The sequence below is a fragment of the Papaver somniferum genome, chromosome 11, assembly GCF_003573695.1.
Source record: "Papaver somniferum cultivar HN1 chromosome 11, ASM357369v1, whole genome shotgun sequence".
Taxonomy (NCBI): Eukaryota; Viridiplantae; Streptophyta; class Magnoliopsida; order Ranunculales; family Papaveraceae; genus Papaver; species Papaver somniferum.
In genome coordinates, this window is record NC_039368.1 from 2,954,879 (window position 1) to 2,977,313 (window position 22,435).

Consider the following 22,435-nt stretch of genomic DNA (forward strand, 5'->3'; position numbering starts at 1 on the left):
AATGAACATGACCTAATTCTTTTATTCGAGAAACATTCATAAAGCATGAGAGGGCAGTTAATAAGAACCCAAAAGTATATATGACCAGTAACTTGGGAGTAATTACTGGCGAATGTTCCATATCGGTAATGGGTATGTCATCCGACTCACAGTTGTGCACACATTCAAACCCTTCATGTTCCCCTGGACCAGAAACACTTGTGGACTCTACAAGGCGAGGAGTGAGGTCTGTCGGAGTCGAAAGAGTTAATGTTGTGGAGTCAACAGTTAGGCAATTGGTGGAGGTAGATAGAATCCCCGACGGGCACAACCCCTGCATCAGATTCAACAAAAGTATTAACACGCTGCATTCAAGGAAAAATGGATAGAAATAACAGCATCAAAAGGTTATGGAAGACATGAAGGGATAGCTTAACATGCTAAAGCTAATGCAAACAGCCGAGACCCCTCCAGATGAAAGTATTGCAGGTATCACAAGACAATAAACATGAGCTAATAAAAGTCAGATTTAAAAAGCATGAGAGGACAGTTGATAAGAGGGTTTACCTGAACAGACAGCCTTGAAAGAGAAGAAGAAGCAACTTTGCAGAGTCAGTGACTGATGAGACTGAGAGAGAGAGAGAGAGTTTAAATTATGGCTTGGCTTCTCCCTTTCCCAACTGCAAATTTAAGCACGTTCGGTTTAGATACTAGAAGCATAAGTGCTTTTTTTTTTTGGAGTAATAAAAGTCAGAAGCAGAATTATTTTGTTTCACAAAAATTGACTTTTCTGCTCATATAAATCCAATATTACCAAACTGATTTTTGACTTTTCGACTTCCAGAAGTCAAGTCGATAAACAACTTCTATGGCTGGCCGTTTAAAACAAGTACCTTATCCGACTCATGTTATCTGATTTTGCTTTATTTGCTGGATTCTACTATTGGGTTGGAAATCTCAGGGGAAACCTATCCTGAAACTTTAGGCCAAATCCATTTCTGAATCACTTCTTTCGGGATTAACTCGACTCACTATATCTGAATCTGACTCAGTACGTCTCTGACTTGAAAATTATGAAATGATACATAGATTTTAAATTTACAATATGCTGAACGAGTCAGATTATGAGCTGAATCGGACCTCGAGTTATGCATTAGAAAATTGAATTTATTTTTTATAGCGAGTCAGATTCAAGCATTGCACCATTTTGAGGATACTAGGTGTTTGGAGGGACATTGCACCAGCTAGACAGGCACTGCAGGGTGTGTATTTTGGAAAGATGCTAATATTTGTCAGACTGATTCTTCAGGCTAGAATCAGATTCCGTTGCTAACAGGAAAATAAACACCTCGGCATAATAAAAACAGTTCATATTTCCTAGCAGAATTACACTAAATATATCATAATATAGGATTTATAATCATACTAATAGATTAGAGTTATGTGCATATGCTACTGCACTGCGCTGTTCGTTCTAGTTCCTTTCACTCATCATTTATGTACAAAAATAACTGATTCAGACGAAGCTTCATTTTCCTGTTACCAACCTGCAACGGACGCGCATCTACAATCACTTTGTAACATCAACTGAACAAATTCCCAAGAACAGACTCAAACAAGAAAATGTATTTCTGTGCCATCTTTTTTCGAATCACTTCCCGCTCAGATGAAATCTTGGCTTCAGATTTCCTAATGTCAATCTTCACCTCTAGAAGTTGGCTCTCAAGTTCGTCTTTTCTTGAATTAAGACAACCATACATCACCTGTTCTGCATCCAATACTTGTTCATGGCTTTCAACCATACATCACCTGTTCTACATCTTCGCGTTGGGGCCTGTCATCCGACTCATCCATATTCTCTTCTATAACAGATTCCTGGACCAGGAGAACAGGGATGGCAGGCCTGTCATTCGATTTTTGATGCTCATGTTTCTCAATACAAACTTCCTGTGTTTCACTAAGGCTAGATTCCTCTGTACCCAACTTTCTCTTTTTTGATGGAGAAACCGGAGCCTGTAAAACGTGGAAGAAGAATTTGATTGGTTCAGCCTGGAAAGAATATGAGAGATAAAGAAACGAAAATAATTTCTGTAAAGTCTGAGAGTGTGTTTATGTGTGAGCGAGAGACGTGAAGAGAATGAGAATTGAGAACAGAACAAATTTCTGCAGTACTTAACATAACTAGCAGCCTAAAGATGTCTAAAGAGGCAGCGATAAATTATTGAAACAAAATCCAAATGGAGGAACATACCATTAAGTCCTAAGAAACCACCGTCTTACCACCCATTCTGGACTTCAACTCCTCAAGCTCACAATAAAAACGGTTTGCATCCTGCCAAAAGCAAGCTGCATCCATCCTAAAGCGAGCTGCATCATGCCAAAAGCAAGCTGCATCCTGCTGGCATCGAGCTAAATCTCGAACCATGTGAGTAATGACATCTCTCATACCCTGCACCATACGCAGCAACCCTTGATAACGTCCAGCTATTACCTGAAAAAAGGTAAGGAAGGTTCAGAGAAATCCAACACCATGGAACTTATATAAATGAACAAGTTGTTACCTGAGGAACATCTAAACCAAGAGGAAGACCAATCACAGGGTTACCCAATGGATGTGGGAGGTTGATCTGACGTGTCTCCCCACCAGCAGGAGTGACAATGATATTCCAGGGAGGAAAATTGCCTAAATATAAAGGACGAAATGCATTGTCTACAACCCTAGTATTCATCATGTGTGCAGGTAGAAACCAAAGCCAGGCACCCTGCATTCAATTAAAAACGGCCAGAAACACACTGTGTCAAAGGTGAGGAAGAGATCGATCAAATGAAAGTTTTGCCAAGTACAACAAAACAATGAACATGAGCTAACTATTTTTTCTACGAGAAAAGGTCAGTTAATATGACCCGAAAAGTATGAATGCGATTAACAATAACTCGGAGCAGTTGCTAGCGATTTCAATGTAAAGGATGTAGATGGATCTATTTAACACTCACATATATAAAAAGAAAAACTCACTTTATCATAACTATTTCAATCACCATTCACTAAAGCAGAGAAAAATCCAACTTCAATCACCGAAAAAAACATAACTTTTAGAATGGATTTCTGTAAGATCTTTGATAATCTTGAAACCCAGAGGAAGACGGAGAAAAGGGTTTACCTGAACAGCTTTGAAAGAGAAGAAGAAGCAATGGAGAGAGTGATAACTGATGGGACAGAGAGAGAGAGTAAAGTGCAGAGGGTTTACAATAGTTAAGCACCTTTTAATTAATAAATTAAAAATAATTTTCCGACCGTACATATTTTTGTTCTTATCCGACTCAACTGACTCATCTGTATCTGATTTCATTATGTCTAATCTGACTCAGAAAATCTGACTAGAAAATGATCAAATGATACATTTGATGTAAAAGTTTGAATCTGGTGAATGAGTCAGATTATGAGCTGAATCAGACTTCGAGTCGGGCATTAAAAAACTATTTGAGTCAGACCTCGGCCGTGCGTATTTTTGTTCTTATCCGAGTCAGATGCCAAGTAAGATTTCAGACATTGCACCAGCGATGTTAACATCCTCAAAAATGGCACCATTTTGAGGATACTAGGTGTTTGGATGAACACTGCACCATAGATATGTACAGCAAGCACTGGGTGAGTATTTTAGAAAGTTGCATTCAGTAACTCTAATATTTGTCAGACTTACAGTTACAGACACCTGAAGACTAGAATCGGAGTCAGATATTCAGATTCAGATGTTAAATACATCATAATATAGAGATTACAATCATACTAACAACATATTAGTGTTAAGCAAGTTTCCATCCCTGACGGTCGCATATGTTACTAGCCTACTGCACTGCGCTATTCGTTCTAGTTCCTACTGCTTTTTCTCTTACCATTTATGTACAAAACGCTAGTCAAAATAACTGGTTAAGGAGAAGCTTCATTTTTCTGTTACCAACCTGCAACGGATTTTCTAACCTCAACAAAACAAATTCCTTAAGACAGGTGCAGACAAGAAAATGTTCTTCAGTGTCGTCTTTGTTCGAATAGCTTCTGGCTCAGATGAAATTTTCGCTTCAGATTTCCGTATACTAATCTTCACCTCTACAAGTTCAGTCTCAAGTTTGCCTTTTCTTGAAATCAGACCAACATACTTCGCCTGTTCTTTATCCAGTACTTGTTCACGCCTTTCAAGTTCTTCGTCTATCCTTAAAGATAACTTCAAATATATCTTAAGTCTGTTCAGTTTCTCACGACGCCACTTAACATTGAATTGCAAGGTCTCTGCATCTTTGATGTCTCCTTCCCAACTTTCTACCAGTGCTTCACTCAAATCTGCACCACGTGCAGTTTCCATTGCGCTGGCAATCTTTAACAAGCTAGTAACAGCTGCAAATAGTATGTCATTGTTGGACCTGATGACCTTCGTAGTCGCCATATGCCCATACTTACTAAAGATTTTCTTATACAAATCTGCGTGCACTTTTGGGATCTTGAAATTCTCCACATATTCAAACCCTTCATTTTCCACTCGACTAGAAACACTTGTGGACTCTACGAGGGGAGGAGAGATATCTGTAGGAGTTGATATAGTTGATGTTGTGCAGTCAGGCAATTGGCGGAGGTAGAGGTCACTTTAGCATCAACAGGTTCCCCAACAGGCACAACCCCTGCAACAGATTCAACCTTCTCAGTTTTCACCCCGGAACAAATTAGTGATGCATTTGTGGGGATATCTTGGCGTCGCGGACATTTCACTCTAGTAAGGGGTAAGTCATACGACGCATCCATATTCTCTTTTATAACAGATTCCTGGACCAGTTTAACAGGGATGGAAGGCCTATCGTTCGATTTTTGTAGAGGTAGATGCTCATGTTTCTCAATAAAAACTGCCGGTGTTTCACAAGGGCCAGATTCCTCTGTCTTCAACTTCCTCTTTTTTGATGGAGACACAGGAGCCTGCAAAATGTGGAAGAAAAATTTGATTGGTTCAGCCTGGAAAAAATAAGAGAGATAGCAAAACGACCACAGTTTTTGTGAAGTCCGGAAGAATTAGATTGCAAAAATGAGAATATATCTGAGTGTGTATTTGTGTCTGAGCGGAGGGGAAAGGAATGAATGAGAACTGAACTAGTTTCTGCACTACTGTACAGAACCAGCGGCGGAGCCAAAATTTCAAAATGAGGGTGACTAAAAAAAAAGTACACGCCTAAACCAGTGCATGTCTAGTTGTTTTTATGAATAGCTAACATGGAAAAGTGAACGCAAATTCCTTACGCAATACCTAACGATAGTTTATAAATGCACGGGTATGATGAATATGGACGTAGAATGTATCTTGCAAAACCATTATAAGCCTTGCCACTTACAATGCAGGTACTCGCGTAACTGACGACTAGATATAAGTACCTTTTAATTTCATATACTCGAGTACTGACGACTCGATACAAGTACCTTTTAGCTTCCTATCTTAAGATGATTAACAACTTGCCGTGCTCAATTCATCCATGAAACAAAATCTAGATTTGCTATGTCAAGAGTGACACAAAGTTGATGTTAAAGACCCAAATTATTCAACCTTTCCCATAAAATTCGAGTAATTTAAATGGTAGCAGGGTGATCCGGATCCAATATCTTTCAGCCTTTCAGATTGATTACACCACTGAAAATATGAGATAGATAAAAAAAATAGGGGCTTGGTTTCTTGGTGGACTGAATTTCTTGAACCGGTGGACTAAGTCATATTATTTTTTGGGATTTAAAGGTAAATCACTACCCTGTTCTGATTTTGGCCACCACTGTACAGAACTAGCAGCGCGCCTTATACAGTTGTGCTATTTTGCAGATAAAGGTCTAAAAAGGCCGCAATAAATTAAAGCTGCAACAAAATCCAAAGGGATGCACATACCAATAAGTCCCGAGAAACCACCACCTTACCACCCATTCTGGACTTGAACTCCTCAAGCTCATGATAGTAACGTTTTGCATCCAGGCAAAAGCAAACTGCATCCTGCCAGAAGCGAGTTGCATCCTGCTGGCATCGAGCTAAATCTTGAACTATGTTAGTAATGACATCTCTCATCCCCTGCACCATACGCAGCAATCCTTCTTAACGGCCAGCTATTACCTGAAAGAAGGCAAGGAAGGTTCAGAAAAATGAAGCACCGCGGAAATGATAAAGGAAAGCATTGAACAAGTTGTTACCTCAGGAACATCCAAACCAAGCGGAAGACCAATCACAGTGTTCTCAGGACATGGGATGTTGATGCGACGTGTCTCCCCATCACTAATAGTAACAGTGAAAATTGCCTAGATCTAAAGGACAAAATTTCTTGTCTACAACCCCAGTATTCGTCATGTGTGCAGGTAGAAAGCAAAGGTTCATGGAACAACGGACATAAATACATAGGGTCGGTCCTGGAAGAGATCAGCACACTGAAACAAATGCAAACGGCCGAGACCCCTCAAAATGATAGTTTTGCCAGGTACCACAAAACAATGAACATGAGCTAATTCATTTTTTCCAGAGAAACTAAAGCGTGAGGGGTCAATTAAAGGTAACTCGGAGTAATTAATAGAAATTAAAGGTTTTATAAGATGATAAAAACAAAAATTACTGTATTAATTTCTGAATTTCCATGCACACAAAGCAATATAATCTATTCAACACTTTCCAATCATTTCAGGCACACCATCGTCACATAAAACACATATATTAATCATCATCAACTTTTGTGGTGAAACAACCATTTTCAGTAAATTGAAGTTGAATAGATTATACAAATATAATCAATATCAGACCTGGGGTCAAAACCATTTGTATCGCTTTGGCTCCGTCGCCGATCAAAGTATCAATATAATCTATTGAACAACATTCAATAAAAAGGATTTCTGATTATTCTTTGAGAATCTTTTGTTTACCTGAACAGCTTTGAAAGAGAAGAAGAGGCAGCAGCTATGGAGAGTGAGTCAACTGAAAAGAGTTATAGCTAAATGCTTACCAACTGGAATCATATGCCCTAGCTGACTCGAAACCGGTGGCTCTGGGACTTCGGGCTGAACAACCACTAATGAGTGACTCAGAATCTGACTCGATTCTAGATATCAGATCTTTTGTTTTTTAGATTTCTTGTGTCTTATTCATGCATCTCACTAGGAGGTGGTTGGGTCAAGTACAAATTCAAAAGTTTTCTGTAACTCTACCATTCAATAGTTTTTAAGTCGGAATAACCAACCAAATCCAAATATGATGAGGTAGAGTCAGGTCTGAGTCAAGATCTAACTCAAAATAAAAAACAAACGGTTTGACACGATTTAGATCCAAATCAAGAGTCAAATGCAAACAAACATGATGTGACAAAAGACGTCTAGTCTCAGACATGATAAAACTATTTCATATTATTTAGCATTTACAATCACAATAAGTTGCTGTATCGGCAAACAAGTTCCGATGATTTTACCAACATACTACAATCAATTTGGAACCATCCAGGCGAATATGTATAATCAACTAAACAAGTTCCCCAGAATAGGTTCATACAAAAATGTGTTCTTCTGCGCAATCTTTTCTCGGATAGCTTCTCGCTGGGATGAAATCTTTGCTTCAGATTTTCTTAAATTGATCTTCACCTCTGAAATTTCAGAATCGAGTTCGTCTTTTCTAGAATAAAGACCAACATACTTTGCCTGTGTTGCATCTAATACTAGTTCACGGCTTTCCACTTCTTTATCTATCCTTAAAGCCAACTTCCAATAGATTTTAACTCTATTAAATTTCTCACGAAGCCACTTAACGTTGAACTGCAATGTCTCAGCATCTTTGATGTCTCCTTCCCAACTTTCTAGCAGCGGTTCACTCAAATCCACACCCCGCGCAGTTTCCATTGTACGGGCAATTTTTAACAAGCTAGTAACAGCTGCAAGTAGTATAGCATCATTGGACTTGATGACCTTCTTAGTCGCAATATGCCCATACTTGTTATATATCTTTTTATACAAAACTGCGTACTCTTTTGGGATGTTGAAGTTCTCCACATATGCAAACCATTCATCTCCCACTTGACCGGAAACACTTGTGGATTCTACAAGGGAAGGAGTGATATCTGTATCAGCCGAACTAGTTAAAGTTGTGGAGTCAACATTCAGGCAATTGGCAGAGGTAGAGGTCATTGTAGCATCAAAAGGTTCCCCGGTGGGCGCAACCCCTGTAACAGATTCAACAACGGGAAGAGTGACTTCTTTAGGAGTCGAATTAGTTAATGTTGCGGAGTCAAAAGTCGGGCAATTGGCGGAGTTAGAGGTCATTGTAGCATCAACAGTTTCCTCGGTGGTCTCAAGCCTTGCAACGGATTCAACCTTCTCAGTTTGCACGTCAGAACAAGATAGTGCTGCACCTGTAGGAACATCTTTGCCTCGCGCACGCTTCACACTAGGAAGGGGGAAGTCATCCGTTTCATCCATATCCTCTTCTATAACAGATTCCTGGACCAGGGGAACAGGGTTGGCAGGCGTTTCAATGGATATTGGTGGAGGCAGGTGCTCAGGTTTGGTAATACAAACTGTCTTTGTTTCACAGGGGCTAGATTCCTCTGCACTCATCTTCCTCTTTTTCGATGGAGAAACTGAAGCCTGAAAAATGCGGAAAAAGAATTTGATTAGATGAGCCTGGAAAAAATATGAAAGAGAAACGACTAGGAAATTATTGTCGTTGGGTAAGAGAATTTGTAAGCAAAACCTATAGGAAAGAACATACCATCGCCTCCTGAGGAGCCGACTTCAACTCCTGAATTTCAAGGCGATAGCGATTCACAATATCCTCCCAATAACTAGCAGTATTCTTCTGGTATCGATCTAAGTTCAAAAATTGACTGTTTATGATGCAGGTCATTCCGCTTACCATACATAGTAAAGCTTTGTAGTTGCTCGCAATCACCTGAAAAACGAAAATAAAAACGTTTCCAGGTTTAGGATAATACAAGTACAGGAGAATGGGGAAAGCTCTAAAACGCAATGGAAAAAAATTCTTACTTCAGGAACATCCAAACCAAGGGGGAGACCAATAACATGGGTACCCTCTGAGTAAGGGATATTGATATAACGATTCTCCCCACCAGGAAGAGTAACACTGAGCTGCCAAGGAGGAAACATGCCGAGATCTAAAGGACGGGATTTGTTGTTTACAATCCCATGATTCATCATCTGAGCAGGAGGAAAGGAAGGCCAGGCACCCTGAATTCAAGGAAAAATGTTAAAGGTCATGGAAGATATCAACATACATTACACATGGTATTCCCGAACACAACATGCTAAAACCAATGCAAACCCCGAATAATAAATGAATACAAGAGCAAAAGAGGTCGGTTAATATGAAGTGAAAATTATGAATGCGTTAACAATAACTCAGAGAATGTTTACTTACTTGAGCCGGGGGTGGTGGTCTCACAACTAGAGAATGGTTATTCACTTGAGCCGGGGATGGTGGTCTCACAGCTATAGAATGGTTATTTACTGGAGCCAGTGGTGGTGCCCATCCCTGATTTACTGAAACCGGGGTTGGTGGTCTCATAGCTAGAGAATGGTTATTTACTTTAGCCAGTGGCGGCGCCCATCCCTGTTTCAAGTTTGGAAGAGCTCCACTTGGTGGCCGCATCTGCAAACATGGATCTGTTGGACTCATCATTCCACTGTTCTGAAAGACAGACCAAAGGATCAATATTAGAATCCAAATTTAGAAAACCAAAAGGTTCAACATTAAGTAAACACCTAAGCACAAATTTCCTAATCAAATTCATGACACATTTTTGACAAATTCTAATTAAACAGATGATTTCAACTACCAAACCAATGAAACATTGCAAAAGATCAATTTCATGCATGCACAAACTTGAATCATCATCCAACAATTTAGTATAAGATTAAAATCATATAATGAATCCATTCAACAATTGGTCCAAATCCAAAACTAACCAATCCAAAAACAAATCAAAACAAAAAAACCTAAGGATCAACATTCTCACCTGATTAGAGATATTTCCAGTCCATGGTGCTGGGAACCGTTCAGCAGAAAAGGTATATTGAGATTGCGCTGGTGGTACTGGTGGTGGTGTAGATGGTGGTGGGACTGGTGCCCAGCAGTATGGAGAATTTTCTCTCTGCATAATTTTCTTTTTCTTTTCCTTCCGACGATTTTTCTTTTTCTTCATATAAGACAGGTTGCGAAATTGCGCAACCCTTACACCCCCTTTAACAGGAGATAATTTTAAGATACTCAATCGACGAGAAAATAAAGAAACGGCCGAGTATATATAGGAACAAGTGGGTGGGAGTGGGAATTGCAATTAGCGGCAGATAAGGAAACTACATAAAGTCATGGTCTAACTCAGTTTCCTATTATTCTTCCATATTCTACACACTTGACGCGTAGGTTCACGGACCAGCAATCTCCTATATTCTCATCCTCCTTGGGCATAACCGAGTCGATAAACAACAGATCCAAAGCTACACATAATGTGCAGAATATGGATATATTCATACTCCATGTGATGGCCCTATTAAAAAGGTGAGATTTCTTATTTTTATTTTGCAATAAAATTACTCAAGAAGAAAGAATTTTTACCTGATTAAGGCTTGAATTGAAGATCTGTCATTCAATTCCTAGGACTGAAAGAAGAAAAGGGCCGATGACATTGTTCCTGTAGGTGTCGTTATGGTGGTGGTTCTCTGCATTTGAAAATCAAGAAAAGGAGTTGGTTGGAATGGTGAGTAGAGCTCATCATCATCATCCCCAGTAACATAAGATTGTGGGTTTAGATATAGTTTAGGACCTGGTGGCGGAGAAAAAGAAGAAGAAAGAAGGTGGAATTTGAGGCGGTGGAGATGGAGGAAGTAGTGGTACTATTTCTTTGGAATCCATTTTGGTAAAGTTGGCGGGGAAATCGAAATGGTCCATTTCTGTTTACGTGAGTGTGGTTGCGGGTTCGAGCCTCACCTCATCGATGATTAATATGAAGAGAATAAAGAGGAAAAATTGCTTAGAATTCTCAAGATATCAGCACCAACAAAAACTTTCAAGCAATACCATCCAAAATGCATTACAACTTTTATCTGTTTTTTTTTGTTTTGTTTTTTTTAAATTTTATTCAAATGGAGAAAGAAGTACAAGATGAGATGCGCCTAAGCGCAAAAGCCGACCCAACACACAAGCTGCAAGAAAAACAATAACTAGCTAAACCTGAGAAGAGTAGAAATTAGGGTTCCCAAGATTTCCATAATGATGTTGTTGCTGCGGACCCTGAACCCCGAAGCTGTAATATGTGCTAACAGGAATTGCAGATTCTGTTCTTGAACTTGTAGGCCCGTGTATCTGTTAAAAACTTAATTTGTGAAAACCCAATAAGTAAGGCCCAAATAATCATCTACATTAAGTAAAGCCCAATACTAGAATCTTCTAGGCCTTCTTTACATCAAGTATTATCTAGAGAATTCTTTTCTAGAGTTTTCTTATAATATCTAATTTGAAGAAGAGTCTAGATAGAACTATCTAGAAAAGTAAGGAGTTGGTCATGAAGCCTATAAATAGGCATAGGATGGATTCATTTGGGATCATCCAACAACAATCATCAAAACTCAAGTGAGTAACCAAGTAGTAGAGTGAGAGCTAGAGTTAGAGTAAGAGCCAAAGTGCCTCTTTGTAAACAACTAGTGGAAGCCAAAGTTGCTACACAAACCTCTTGTAACATTTTCATTTTCATATTAATCAAAGCCTCACTTTCCAATTAACCAACCTCTCTTTCAAAATCATTTCCATAAACCCATCACATTTCCGCATTGCGCCAACAAATTTGGTATCAGAGCAAACCTAACCCAGTAATCCTAAAACTCTACTCATGGCAATTAACCAAAATATTCAAGGTTTCAACTATGCCCAAAGTCTAATTCCAATTTTTGATGGTGAGAGTTACGATTATTGGAGTCTACAAATGAAGACACTATTCATTTCACAAGACCTATGGGATTTTATAGAAGAAGGTTATAAAGTACCAGAGTCGGCAGAAACTCTGTCGTCATGGACGGACGCAGAGAAAAAAGAGTATAAGGAAAATAAGAAGAAAGATGCTAAAGCATTACTGTTTCTACAACAGGGCGTAAGCAAAGCTATTTTTCCTCGAATTTCGGTGGCAAAAACTTCACAGGAGGCCTGGAATATTCTCAAAGTAGCATTCCAAGGATCAGAAAAGGTAATCTCCATTAAACTACAAAATTTATGGCGAGATTTTGATAATTTACTTATGAAAGAAAATGAAACTATCCAGAACTTCTTCTCAAGAGTTACTGGCATAGTAAATCAAATCAGTAGTTATGGAGATACCATTGAAAATAAAAGAGTGGTAGAAAAGATATTAAGAAGCTTACCATTCAAATTTGATCATATCGTCGCTGCCATTGAAGAATCAAAAAATTTATCGACTCTCTCGGTACATGAATTAATGGGTTCACTCGAGGCGCACGAGAAAAGAATAAATAGGTTCGCGGAGCAACCATTGGAGCAGGCATTTCAATCAAAAATAAATTTCAGTGAGAAGAAAAATACAGAAGCCAAAAAAGAAAGCTCTAGAGGGGGATCATCATCCAACTCGCAGTATGAGAAAGGGTCGACGTCAAATCAAGGACCCAGAAATTTCTACCGCGGACGTGGAAAAGGAAAAGGAGGTTATAGAAACAACAATCAAAGGTACGGAAAAAATAACTCCTCAAATCTCCGATGCAATGTTTGCAAAAATTTGGACATGCAACTGAAGATTGCAAGTATAAGTGCACCAAGTGTGATAAATTAAATCACATGGAGAAAGATTGTTGGCTTAATGAAGCAAACTATTCCGAGAAAAACAATTCTCAGAATCAAGTATTCTATTCCTGCCTCACCTCGCAACAAGAATCGCAAGGTATATGGTACGTCGACAGCGGATGCAGCAGCCATATGACAGGAAACAAAGAATATTTCGTAAAATTGGAGGAACAAGAGATTCCGCCAGTCAAACTTGGAGATGGAAAGTTCCAGAATGTTGAAGGAAGAGGAGTCATATCCGTACGTACAAGGTCAGGTAAAACTCGATACATATCTGATGTTCTTTATGTTCCTGGCCTAGCTCAAAATTTATTAAGTGTTGGACAACTTATAAGAAAAGGGTACTCACTACATTTCGAAGACGGAGAATGCACAATTTACGATAAAATTAATAATCAATTGGTGGCAAAAGTAAAAATGTCAGGAAATTTTGTCTTTCCCCTATCTATGCCATCAATTGAAAATTGTGCAATGAGTACCAACCATATTGACGAAGGAAAGCTATGGCATTTGAGATACGGGCATCTCAACTACAGATCCTTAAAGGTTCTAAAATCAAAAGGCATGGTAATTGGTCTTCCCAATATCGACGGTGGAGATAAAGTATGTGAAGGTTGTATTCTAGGGAAGTTTCATAGACTTCCATTTACGAAGACATCGTGGAGAGCAAGAAGGCCCCTCGAATTGGTGCACGCTGATATATGCGGTCCGACAAGAACAACTTCACTCAACAACAGAAGATATTTTCTCTTATTCGTGGACGATTATACCAGGATGATGTGGGTGTACATTCTTGAGCAAAAGTCCGAGGCATTCACTAAATTCCTAGAATTCAAGGCGCTGGCAGAGAAGCAAAGTGGCCATCAATTGAAAGTTTTCCGTACAGACCGTGGTGGAGAATTTACTTCAAAAGAGTTTATCAACTACTGCAAAGAAAATGGAATTAAAAAGGAGCTCACCGTCCGATACACTCCACAACAAAACGGCGTGCGGAAAGGAAAAATCGTACGATCGTGGAAATGGCTCGCAGTATGCTAAAAGCAAGGAAGCTACCCAACACCTACTGGGCGGAAGCAGTCAACACAGCAGTGTACATCCTTAATCGCTCGCCAACAAAAGCGGTTCACAATAAAACTCCATACGAGGGATGGCATAAGAAAAAGCCTGAGGTAACTTCTTTCAGAATTTTTGGTTGTGTAGCATACTCACATATTCCATCCCAACATAGAGAAAAGTTCGATGAAAAAGGAGAAAAGCTTATATTCATCGGATATAGCGAGGAGTCTAAAGCCTATAGACTTCTAAATCCAGATACAAAGGAACTGGTAATATCAAGAGATGTTATCTTTGATGAATTCAAAGCTTGGGATTGGAATGATGAACCAGATAACCACGAGTCTCCACTACTCATCGAAGAAGAGCCATATCTGTCACACCAAGAAGAAAACACTCCACCAGCAAGCCCGAGATCTCCTAGTCCAACACAACAAAGTCCAAGCTCATCTGACTCAAGTGCCCCACCTAGAAAGGTGCGTTCCCTAAGAGATATTTATAATGTATCTAATTGTGCTTTTATAGCACTAGAACCTCAAAAATATGAGGAAGCGGAAAAGAAGAAAAATGAGAGAGAAACGCCATGGGAGAAGAAATGCGAGTAATTGAGAAAAATAAGACATGGGAGCTCGTCAATCAGCCAGTTGATAAAGAAATAATTGGTCTGAAATGGGTCTACAAGACAAAATATAATGAAGATGGGTCAATTCAAAAGCACAAAGCAAGGCTAGTTGCAAAAGGATATTCCCAGCAACCAGGAATTGACTACAACGAGACATTCGCCCCAGTCGCTCGCATGGAAACAATTCGGATGGTGTTAGCTTTGGCAGCTCAACTCAAAATGAAAGTCTACCAATTAGACGTAAAGTCGGCGTTCCTAAACGGAGAACTTGAAGAAGAGGTGTACGTTGAACAACCTCAAGGATATATCCGAAAAGGAAAAGAAAAAATGGTATATCATCTCCGCAAAGCACTATACGGTCTTAAGCAAGCACCGCGTGCATGGAATAGCAAAATCGACAAGTATTTCCGAGATAATGGATTTGAGAAAAGTCCAAGTGAGCCATCACTCTACATCAGAAAACAAGGTACGGACTTCCTAATTGTCTGTCTCTATGTTGATGATTTAATTTATGCCAGTACAAAACAAGAGATGACAGAAAAATTTAAGAAGGAGATGATGAAAGAATATGAGATGACAGACTTAGGACTTATGCGATATTTTCTTGGGATTCAAGTAAAACAATCTCCAGAAGAAATATTCATTTCTCAAGAAAAATATGCGGAAGACTTACTGAAAAGGTTCAACATGATGGATTGCAAACCAATTGCAACTCCAATGGGTACCAATGAGAAATTGGTAAAAAATGATGGAGCGACAAAAGTTGATCCAACCTTATTCAGAAGTCTAGTCGGCTCACTGATCTACTTAACAAATACAAGGCCAGACATCGTCAATGCAACCAGTATTGTTTCTCGGTTTATGAGCGAGCCAAGCAAGTTACACTATGCCGCCGCAAAAAGAATTCTTCGATATATCAAGGGAACAAAAGATTTTGGCATCAAGTATACAAAAGAAAAAGATAATGATTTAATTGGCTTCACAGATAGCGATTGGGCAGGTTCTATTGAAGACCGAAAGAGCACATCAGGCTATGTTTTCTGTATAGGAACAAAAGTTATCTCTTGGAGTTCTAAAAAGCAAAGCACGGTGGCATTATCGTCAGCCGAAGCAGAGTACATAGCATCAACAAGTGCAGCATGTGAAGCAGTGTGGCTAAGAAGAATAATGACCGACCTACAACAAAGGCAAAAGCAGCCGACGACTATCTACTGTGACAATATGTCTACAATTGCAATGACAAAAAATCCAGTCTTTCACGGACGGACGAAGCACATAGAGCTACGACATCACTTTATCAGAGAGCTGGTCGAAAACAAGGAAATTGAGCTCCAATTCTGTCCAACACAAGAGCAAAATGCCGACATCTTCACAAAAGCAGTCACAGTGGACAAATTCAATCACTTTAGAGAAAAACTTAACATCACAAATTAAGAGGGGGTGTTAAAAACTTAATTTGTGAAAACCCAATAAGTAAGGCCCAAATAATCATCTACATTAAGTAAAGCCCAATACTAGAATCTTCTAGGCCTTCTTTACATCAAGTATTATCTAGAGAATTCTTTTCTAGAGTTTTCTTATAATATCTAATTTGAAGAAGAGTCTAGATAGAACTATCTAGAAAAGTAAGGAGTTGGTCATGAAGCCTATAAATAGGCATAGGATGGATTCATTTGGGATCATCCAACAACAATCATCAAAACTCAAGTGAGTAACCAAGTAGTAGAGTGAGAGCTAGAGTTAGAGTAAGAGCCAAAGTGCCTCTTTGTAAACAACTAGTGGAAGCCAAAGTTGCTACACAAACCTCTTGTAACATTTTCATTTTCATATTAATCAAAGCCTCACTTTCCAATTAACCAACCTCTCTTTCAAAATCATTTCCATAAACCCATCACATTTCCGCATTGCGCCAACAGTATCCACACACCTGAGTTTGTGGCATCATCATAGCCAGTGGTTGAGCTTGCAGGGGTTCCATGAAAGTTGGCAGAACCTGCAAACCCTCCATGGCCAAAAGGAATAGGAGCTGCTGGAGGAAAGCTGCTCGAAGGAACACTGAAATCGAATGGTGGAAGTGTATAATTCATCCCTGCATCATGTACAGCAGCCGGAGAATGATGGTATGTGTTGTTAATACCGTATGCTTGATCAGAGCCTGAGGAAAAATGATAGCTCGCTGGATGCAAGAAAGGATATCCAGCCATATTAGCAAAAAGTGCTGCCTGAGAGTAAGAGAGGACAGTTAGATGTTACCAACATGGCTTATCATTTTATTTATTGTTCTATAAGCCATACTGGTATAAATTCCACGATAATTAAAATTTGCATAATTTCAATAGAAATAGTTTGAGCAAATGAATAATAAAAATTAACATCGGCATGTAGGTAATCTTCATTCAAATGGATAATTCTTCTCAAACCAATGGGGAAGAAAATTGTTGAATCACAACATTTGGAATCATACCTGTTGCTGGGACATCCTGTTCAACTCTTCCAGCTCTTCCAACTCCTCCAACTCCTCCTGGAGATTCATCTTCAAAATGACAAAAACCGACATGTATGTAGCTTCATTCAAATTGACCCTTTTGAATCAATTAATAAGGGGATGATGATTGACATTTGGAAATATACCTGCTCCTGGACCCTTCTCTCAATCTCTTCCAGCATCTTCCGGTGCTTCCTCTCAGTCTCTTCCATCGTCTCCCGAGACCTCTTCCTTGAACTTTCCGTCTCAGCTGGCAAGGATGACACAGCCTCTGCAAACAAAAAATCCCAGCAACTTTACGGGTTTATAATTTTCGGAATGAACACTAGCAACTGTCACATCAATGATTCTTGCAATCTCATATAAAAAGTGGAGACGATTAACAAGTTTGATGTTCAACATTTGAAGGGTTTGGTTAACCGAAATCAGACAGGGTTGCCTACAAAACAAACTGCATCTCTAAAGAAAGCACCAATTTCTTTCATGGAGGATTAATGAAGAACACTCATTTCATATATATATGGTTGATTTAAAACAAAAAACAATTGAGGATTATCACCTTTATAGCCGTGTGCTTCAATAATGAGAAATCGACCTTCACTAACACGAATTTTGACATCCTCTTCCTTCACACCTGGTATATCGATAACGTATGTGTGCAAACACATATTGTTGGGGATATCTTTTGGGTCATTGACTTTCAACTGTCTCAGGAAAGGTGATTGGTGACGATATGCCATTGCTTTTTCTGTTTTAGTCAGAAACCAAAGAAGAAGCTAAAGTTAAAACAATATTTATAGGATCGGTTAGAACCAGATAAGTATAGCAAACGACATTCACTAGTTATACCTGCCCCAATATTTCAACTTTTGAATGCAGAACCAAGAAAAAATATTGAGACCTAACACCCATACTTGAATAGTTAAAACGTTAACTCACACATAAGGTTTCCTCGAAATGGACATCCATATTCATAATATAACCATCCTACTAAACATGGTATCACAGTAACCATTTATTAGAGTTTGGGTGATTGGTTTCTTTCTAACCCTAACGTCCTCATACTCTACTAGGTAACAGACTAATTCCAATTTGAGAGTTCTCTAAGAATATCTAAAAGAATCCAAATTTAAACTACAAACAGGAACAGCCAACTGCGATGACATGATAAATCTATATCTTTATGACACAAAATAGACAACAAATGTCTTGGAATTCACCCAAAACACTCAAAGAGAATTCTCTTGACACGAACAGAGATATTTGGGTTGAACATTTTTCCAATATCTTTTTTTTTAAGCAATATATGTCCTGGGATCCGTATCTTTACAGCCTAACAGACAAATTTAGATAAAACATTTCCGCAATCATAAAATGTATTCCAAATTTGTTTACTTGTAGCAGAAATTGAGCTGGTGATAATCCAAAATTACATTATATCATTTCTGTACCCAGGCTTAACCTTGGACAATATATCATTTCTAAATTCGTATATATATATTCTAAGATTCAAATGACTACATTTCAAGTGCTAATTGATAAACAAACAACGGCAGCATTATAAGAAAAAAACATTCAAGTGACTACATTTCTATTGTCATCCTCTATGTACCCTCCAAGGTTGTTAAATCGTGAATCCTTTTTCATTTTTAGGAATCGAATCATATGTTGAATCGCGAATCTAAGATTCATGGTAAATACCTAAATACATATATATATATATATATATATATATATATATATATATATATTGGAGAAGTTTGATGTTATTAGTATTATAGATATGAATCTTGTGCACTAATGCGAGTCAAAATGTCTAAAAAAAAAAAATTTGTAAAAACAATCACATGGAAAGAACAGATTTAGATCTGGGTGATTTATAAATCGGTGCAAATTGCACGAGTCAAAATGTGAATCATAAGATTCACAGTCGAATCGAATCGATTCATAGTTAAGATTTAAATCGTTTTGTACCCTCGCTTAACTTTAGGCAAAGTTTTTCATATAATTGAAAATTCAAATAGCACCAATCCATACACAAACAATGGCAGCATAACGAAATTAAAGATACAAACAATCCTTGCTTCCATAGGTTTTTCTACAAAAGTTGACATTTCTTAATTTGTTTCTCCTCAGCGTCACTAACTCTAGAAACTAGAACCTTATCTTAAAAAACCCTAACTTACTCCCTACATCAGAATAAACTCCATCAACAAGAAACATAAAAAAACAGACATTCAATCATATAAAATCTCCACAAAGTTAATCATAAAACTCATATCCCTTAATCATGCCCTAAAATCACAACCAAAAGAAAAATAATCTTTATCTCTGCAAAGAATATCCAAAATGATATATATGATCAAATCAAAGTTCAACAAAATCAACAGACGAAGGATTGAAAGAAATGATATACCTTTGATTCAGAGAAAGATAGAGGACGATTTATAAAGGAAAACAGAGAGCAAAAGTTAGAAAGTAGAAAAAAGAAGAATGCCTATTCATATGCTCAAGAACCATTAATGAAGAATTAAAGACAATATTGCATTTTGAAAACCGCACTAAATATACGATTACAACTTGACTCAGTAGGTGAGTGTCAACTCAATGAGTCAATACTTCACTCCTGCAGTCAGATTTTTATCTTTGTTTTTCTTTTGGGCGCGTTTGGAAACAAGAAGTATATGTGGTTGCTGTGACAACCAGAAGTCACAAAGAAAAATAGTATTTTGTTTTACAAAACAAATGGTTAACAAATAGCTTTTAGAGATGGTTTTGAAATTATGTATCCAAAATAAGTTGTTGTTTTCTAAATTTTGAAAGTACAAAGATAAATTCCGGATGTGTGGTACTAAAGGTAATAGATGCAAGAAATGATACGGCGGCATTCCCACCCTAAATTAATAGGGGTGATTTTTTTTTTTTTTTTGTGAGTTTATGATGGGAACCAAATCACCTTTCTCTCATTCCCATATTTGTCCAACATTTTTGCTTTTGTTTTTGTTTCCTAGTTACTGTGCTCCCAGAAACAAAATTATTTGTATTCAAGAAACGGGAATCACAACAAGTGTTTTTGAAATTTTATCCAAAGATTCCAAATTAACTTCTTGTTATCTAAATAGACTATGGACTCATTTAATGAATTCCATTTTAATACCCACTTCACCTGATTAGTGCCCCTCTTTTTCCTCTATAGGATTCTAGATATTATGGAAAATCAATTTAGAGGTGAAAGTTATAATTTCCAAAACTTACAGTAGTTTTTAGTGGGGTTAATACATTATATATAGTTCAACCAAATGTGTCGATCGCCCAAATAGTATCCCTAGTAACCTTTGTATCAGTCATATAAATCATGAAAAATTGGGGTTCACAACTTTATAGTTAAAGCAAAAATTAAATGGGATTCACAATTTTGTAGCTTTAATAGTCAATGCTAATTAATTGTTCAAAAATCCATTTATTTTTTGTGATAACTACTTTACTTGATAGTAGTTAAATATTGTGTAATCAATGTCTCACATACGATAACATATAAATCCATTTATTTTTTCCGAGGATTCAACATCGTTAAATTCTTGTCTCGTTTATCTTTTTAGTTTTTGTTCTTGCAATATTTAAAGTATCATTGTGTAGTTGTTCCAGTCACTTCCGCGGGTTTTAACGTAACAATTGGAATCAAGAGAGCATGTTACGTTCTTATAATCTTGGGTATTCATATACTGCAGTGGGGGTATCTTTTATGAAGTTGCTTGAGATAATTTTGATCTCAAAGTTTAGTTGTTTTTTTTTTATTGTCTGTGAAAATTGGTTGATTCGGAACCAGAAGAGTTGATGGATATACCTGAGCCATCAAATAAAGATAAAGAAATAAAAGAAAAAAAATACTTTTTTCATATACCACAACAAAAGGTTGAAAATTTTAGTGGAACCAATAACTTTGGTTTATGGAGAACAAATGTAATGGATGCTCGATATTGTTCATCTTGATTTAGAGGAAGCTCTAGAAGGTCGGCCAACGGAGATGTCTGACAAGCAATATAACAAGATAAATAAATTATGTGTTGGTCCAATTCGAGGGTGTTTAGCAACATCAGTAAGAGTTAATTATCAGCAGGAAACTTTAGCTAAGGCTCTCTGCGAAAAGCTAGAGAAAGAAAAACTTGTGAAGATGTGGCAAATAGGATATATCTTAAGAGAAATTTGTATCGTTATAATATGAAGAAGGGTGCAACTCTGACAGAGCACCTATATTCTTATCATAAACTTCTTGCTGATTTGATTAACTATGACTGGCGGTTGACGACGAGGAACAAGTGTTGTTTCTGGTGAATTCTCTTCCTGAAAGGTATGCGCCCGTGATCAAAGCGTTAATGCACAAAAAGGTGAAGATGACATACGAAGAAGTCACTACAACATTGCGAAGTAAAGAGTTCAGGAAGATGGATCGTGAAAATCTTGCAAATGAAGATGATGGAGATGCGCTTATTGCAAAAGGTCGTTCGAAAAATAAGAAGAACAAATTTGGCCATCGTGTCAAAGGGAAAGGGAGTTTAAAGTCAAGAGTGCGTCTGCAGAAGGATGAATGTGCATGGTATACCTAGGTCATTGAGCTAAGTGTTGTACCAAGCATATAGACAGAGAAAGATATAACAATAAGACCAAGGTGTACACTGCTAAGGAAAGTGAAGATTTAGATTAATTTTCGGATTTCTCATTGACTATGACACTATCAGCTTGTATCGTAACTGACTGTACATAGGTACTAGATTCTGGTGTTACTTATCACATATATCCTCATCGGGATTGGTTCTTAAGGTTAGAGATGTTTGATGGAGAAGTAAGTATGGGAATAACCATACTTGCAGGATGATTGAGATTGGTAGTTTTCGAATCAAGATGCATGATGCTATCTTCCGAGAGCTAAAGGAAGTAAGGTTTGTACCAAATACGAAAAAGAACCTTATTTCACTCGGAAATTTAGAAGTTAAGGTCTACAAGCTAGTAGCAGAAAATGGAGGTACAAAGGAAATCTTTGGATCGATGGCAATATTGAAGGGAACACAACATCACAACTTGTACTCCTTAACTGGTAGTACAATGACCAGAGATGTGTTTATTTCATAACACATTGAGACTGCAGTTATGAAGACCACGAAGTTATGGCATATGCGGCTTGCACATCCAGGTGATAAGTTGCTATAATCTTTAATTTGACAAGATTTGTGGAAAGGTCTTATTGCCTGCAAATTAGAGTTTTGTTAGCATTGTGTGAAAGTAAAGAAGACAAGAACAAGCTTTGGCACATCAATACACAATACTAGTGGAGTTCTTGATTATGTTCACTCAAATTTTTCTAGTCCCTCCAGGAATGCATATTGGGAGGGAAACACCGGTTAATGTCGTTATAAAAGTGATGTCCTAGAAATATTTGTGAAGTGGAAGAAGGAA

The 22,435-nt window shown here is 37.8% G+C and overlaps 2 protein-coding genes and 1 long non-coding RNA gene across 3 annotated transcripts; all 3 read right to left on the reverse strand.

The window, feature by feature from the left end:
* Positions 1–1,377: 1,377 nt before the first annotated feature.
* LOC113320806 lies at positions 1,378–2,474 on the reverse strand. Its single transcript, XR_003346301.1, has 2 exons — positions 2,231–2,474; positions 1,378–1,992 (listed from the first exon to the last, which is right to left on the reverse strand). It is a non-coding gene; the product is annotated as an uncharacterized LOC113320806 (long non-coding RNA).
* Positions 2,475–7,360: 4,886 nt separating this feature from the next.
* On the reverse strand, positions 7,361–10,233 carry LOC113320290. Its single transcript, XM_026568217.1, has 5 exons — positions 9,997–10,233; positions 9,399–9,668; positions 9,008–9,208; positions 8,733–8,912; positions 7,361–8,608 (listed from the first exon to the last, which is right to left on the reverse strand). The coding sequence occupies exons 1-5, from the start codon at positions 10,180–10,182 to the stop codon at positions 7,487–7,489; spliced, it is 1,959 nt and encodes a 652-aa protein (XP_026424002.1). The 5' UTR covers positions 10,183–10,233; the 3' UTR covers positions 7,361–7,486.
* Positions 10,234–16,360: 6,127 nt separating this feature from the next.
* LOC113321600 lies at positions 16,361–19,443 on the reverse strand. Its single transcript, XM_026569481.1, has 5 exons — positions 19,401–19,443; positions 17,544–17,732; positions 17,131–17,255; positions 16,964–17,032; positions 16,361–16,721 (listed from the first exon to the last, which is right to left on the reverse strand). The coding sequence occupies exons 2-5, from the start codon at positions 17,722–17,724 to the stop codon at positions 16,374–16,376; spliced, it is 723 nt and encodes a 240-aa protein (XP_026425266.1). The 5' UTR covers positions 17,725–17,732; positions 19,401–19,443; the 3' UTR covers positions 16,361–16,373.
* Between the last annotated feature and the right edge of the window lie 2,992 nt (positions 19,444–22,435).

Excerpts from the sequence above, each read along its gene's own strand:
- LOC113320290 (XM_026568217.1), bottom strand. The coding sequence starts at position 10,182 with ATGAAGAAAAAGAAAAATCGTCGGAAGGAAAAGAAAAAGAAAATTATG. Across the intron at positions 9,209-9,398 it reads GACCACCACCCCCGGCTCAA|GGTGCCTGGCCTTCCTTTCC; the intron begins GTAAGTAAACAT and ends CCTTGAATTCAG. Across the intron at positions 8,913-9,007 it reads TTGGTTTGGATGTTCCTGAA|GTGATTGCGAGCAACTACAA; the intron begins GTAAGAATTTTT and ends TTCGTTTTTCAG.
- LOC113321600 (XM_026569481.1), bottom strand. The coding sequence starts at position 17,724 with ATGGCATATCGTCACCAATCACCTTTCCTGAGACAGTTGAAAGTCAAT. Across the intron at positions 17,033-17,130 it reads AGAGAAGGGTCCAGGAGCAG|ATGAATCTCCAGGAGGAGTT; the intron begins GTATATTTCCAA and ends GTCATTTTGAAG. Across the intron at positions 16,722-16,963 it reads ACAGGATGTCCCAGCAACAG|GCAGCACTTTTTGCTAATAT; the intron begins GTATGATTCCAA and ends TCTTACTCTCAG.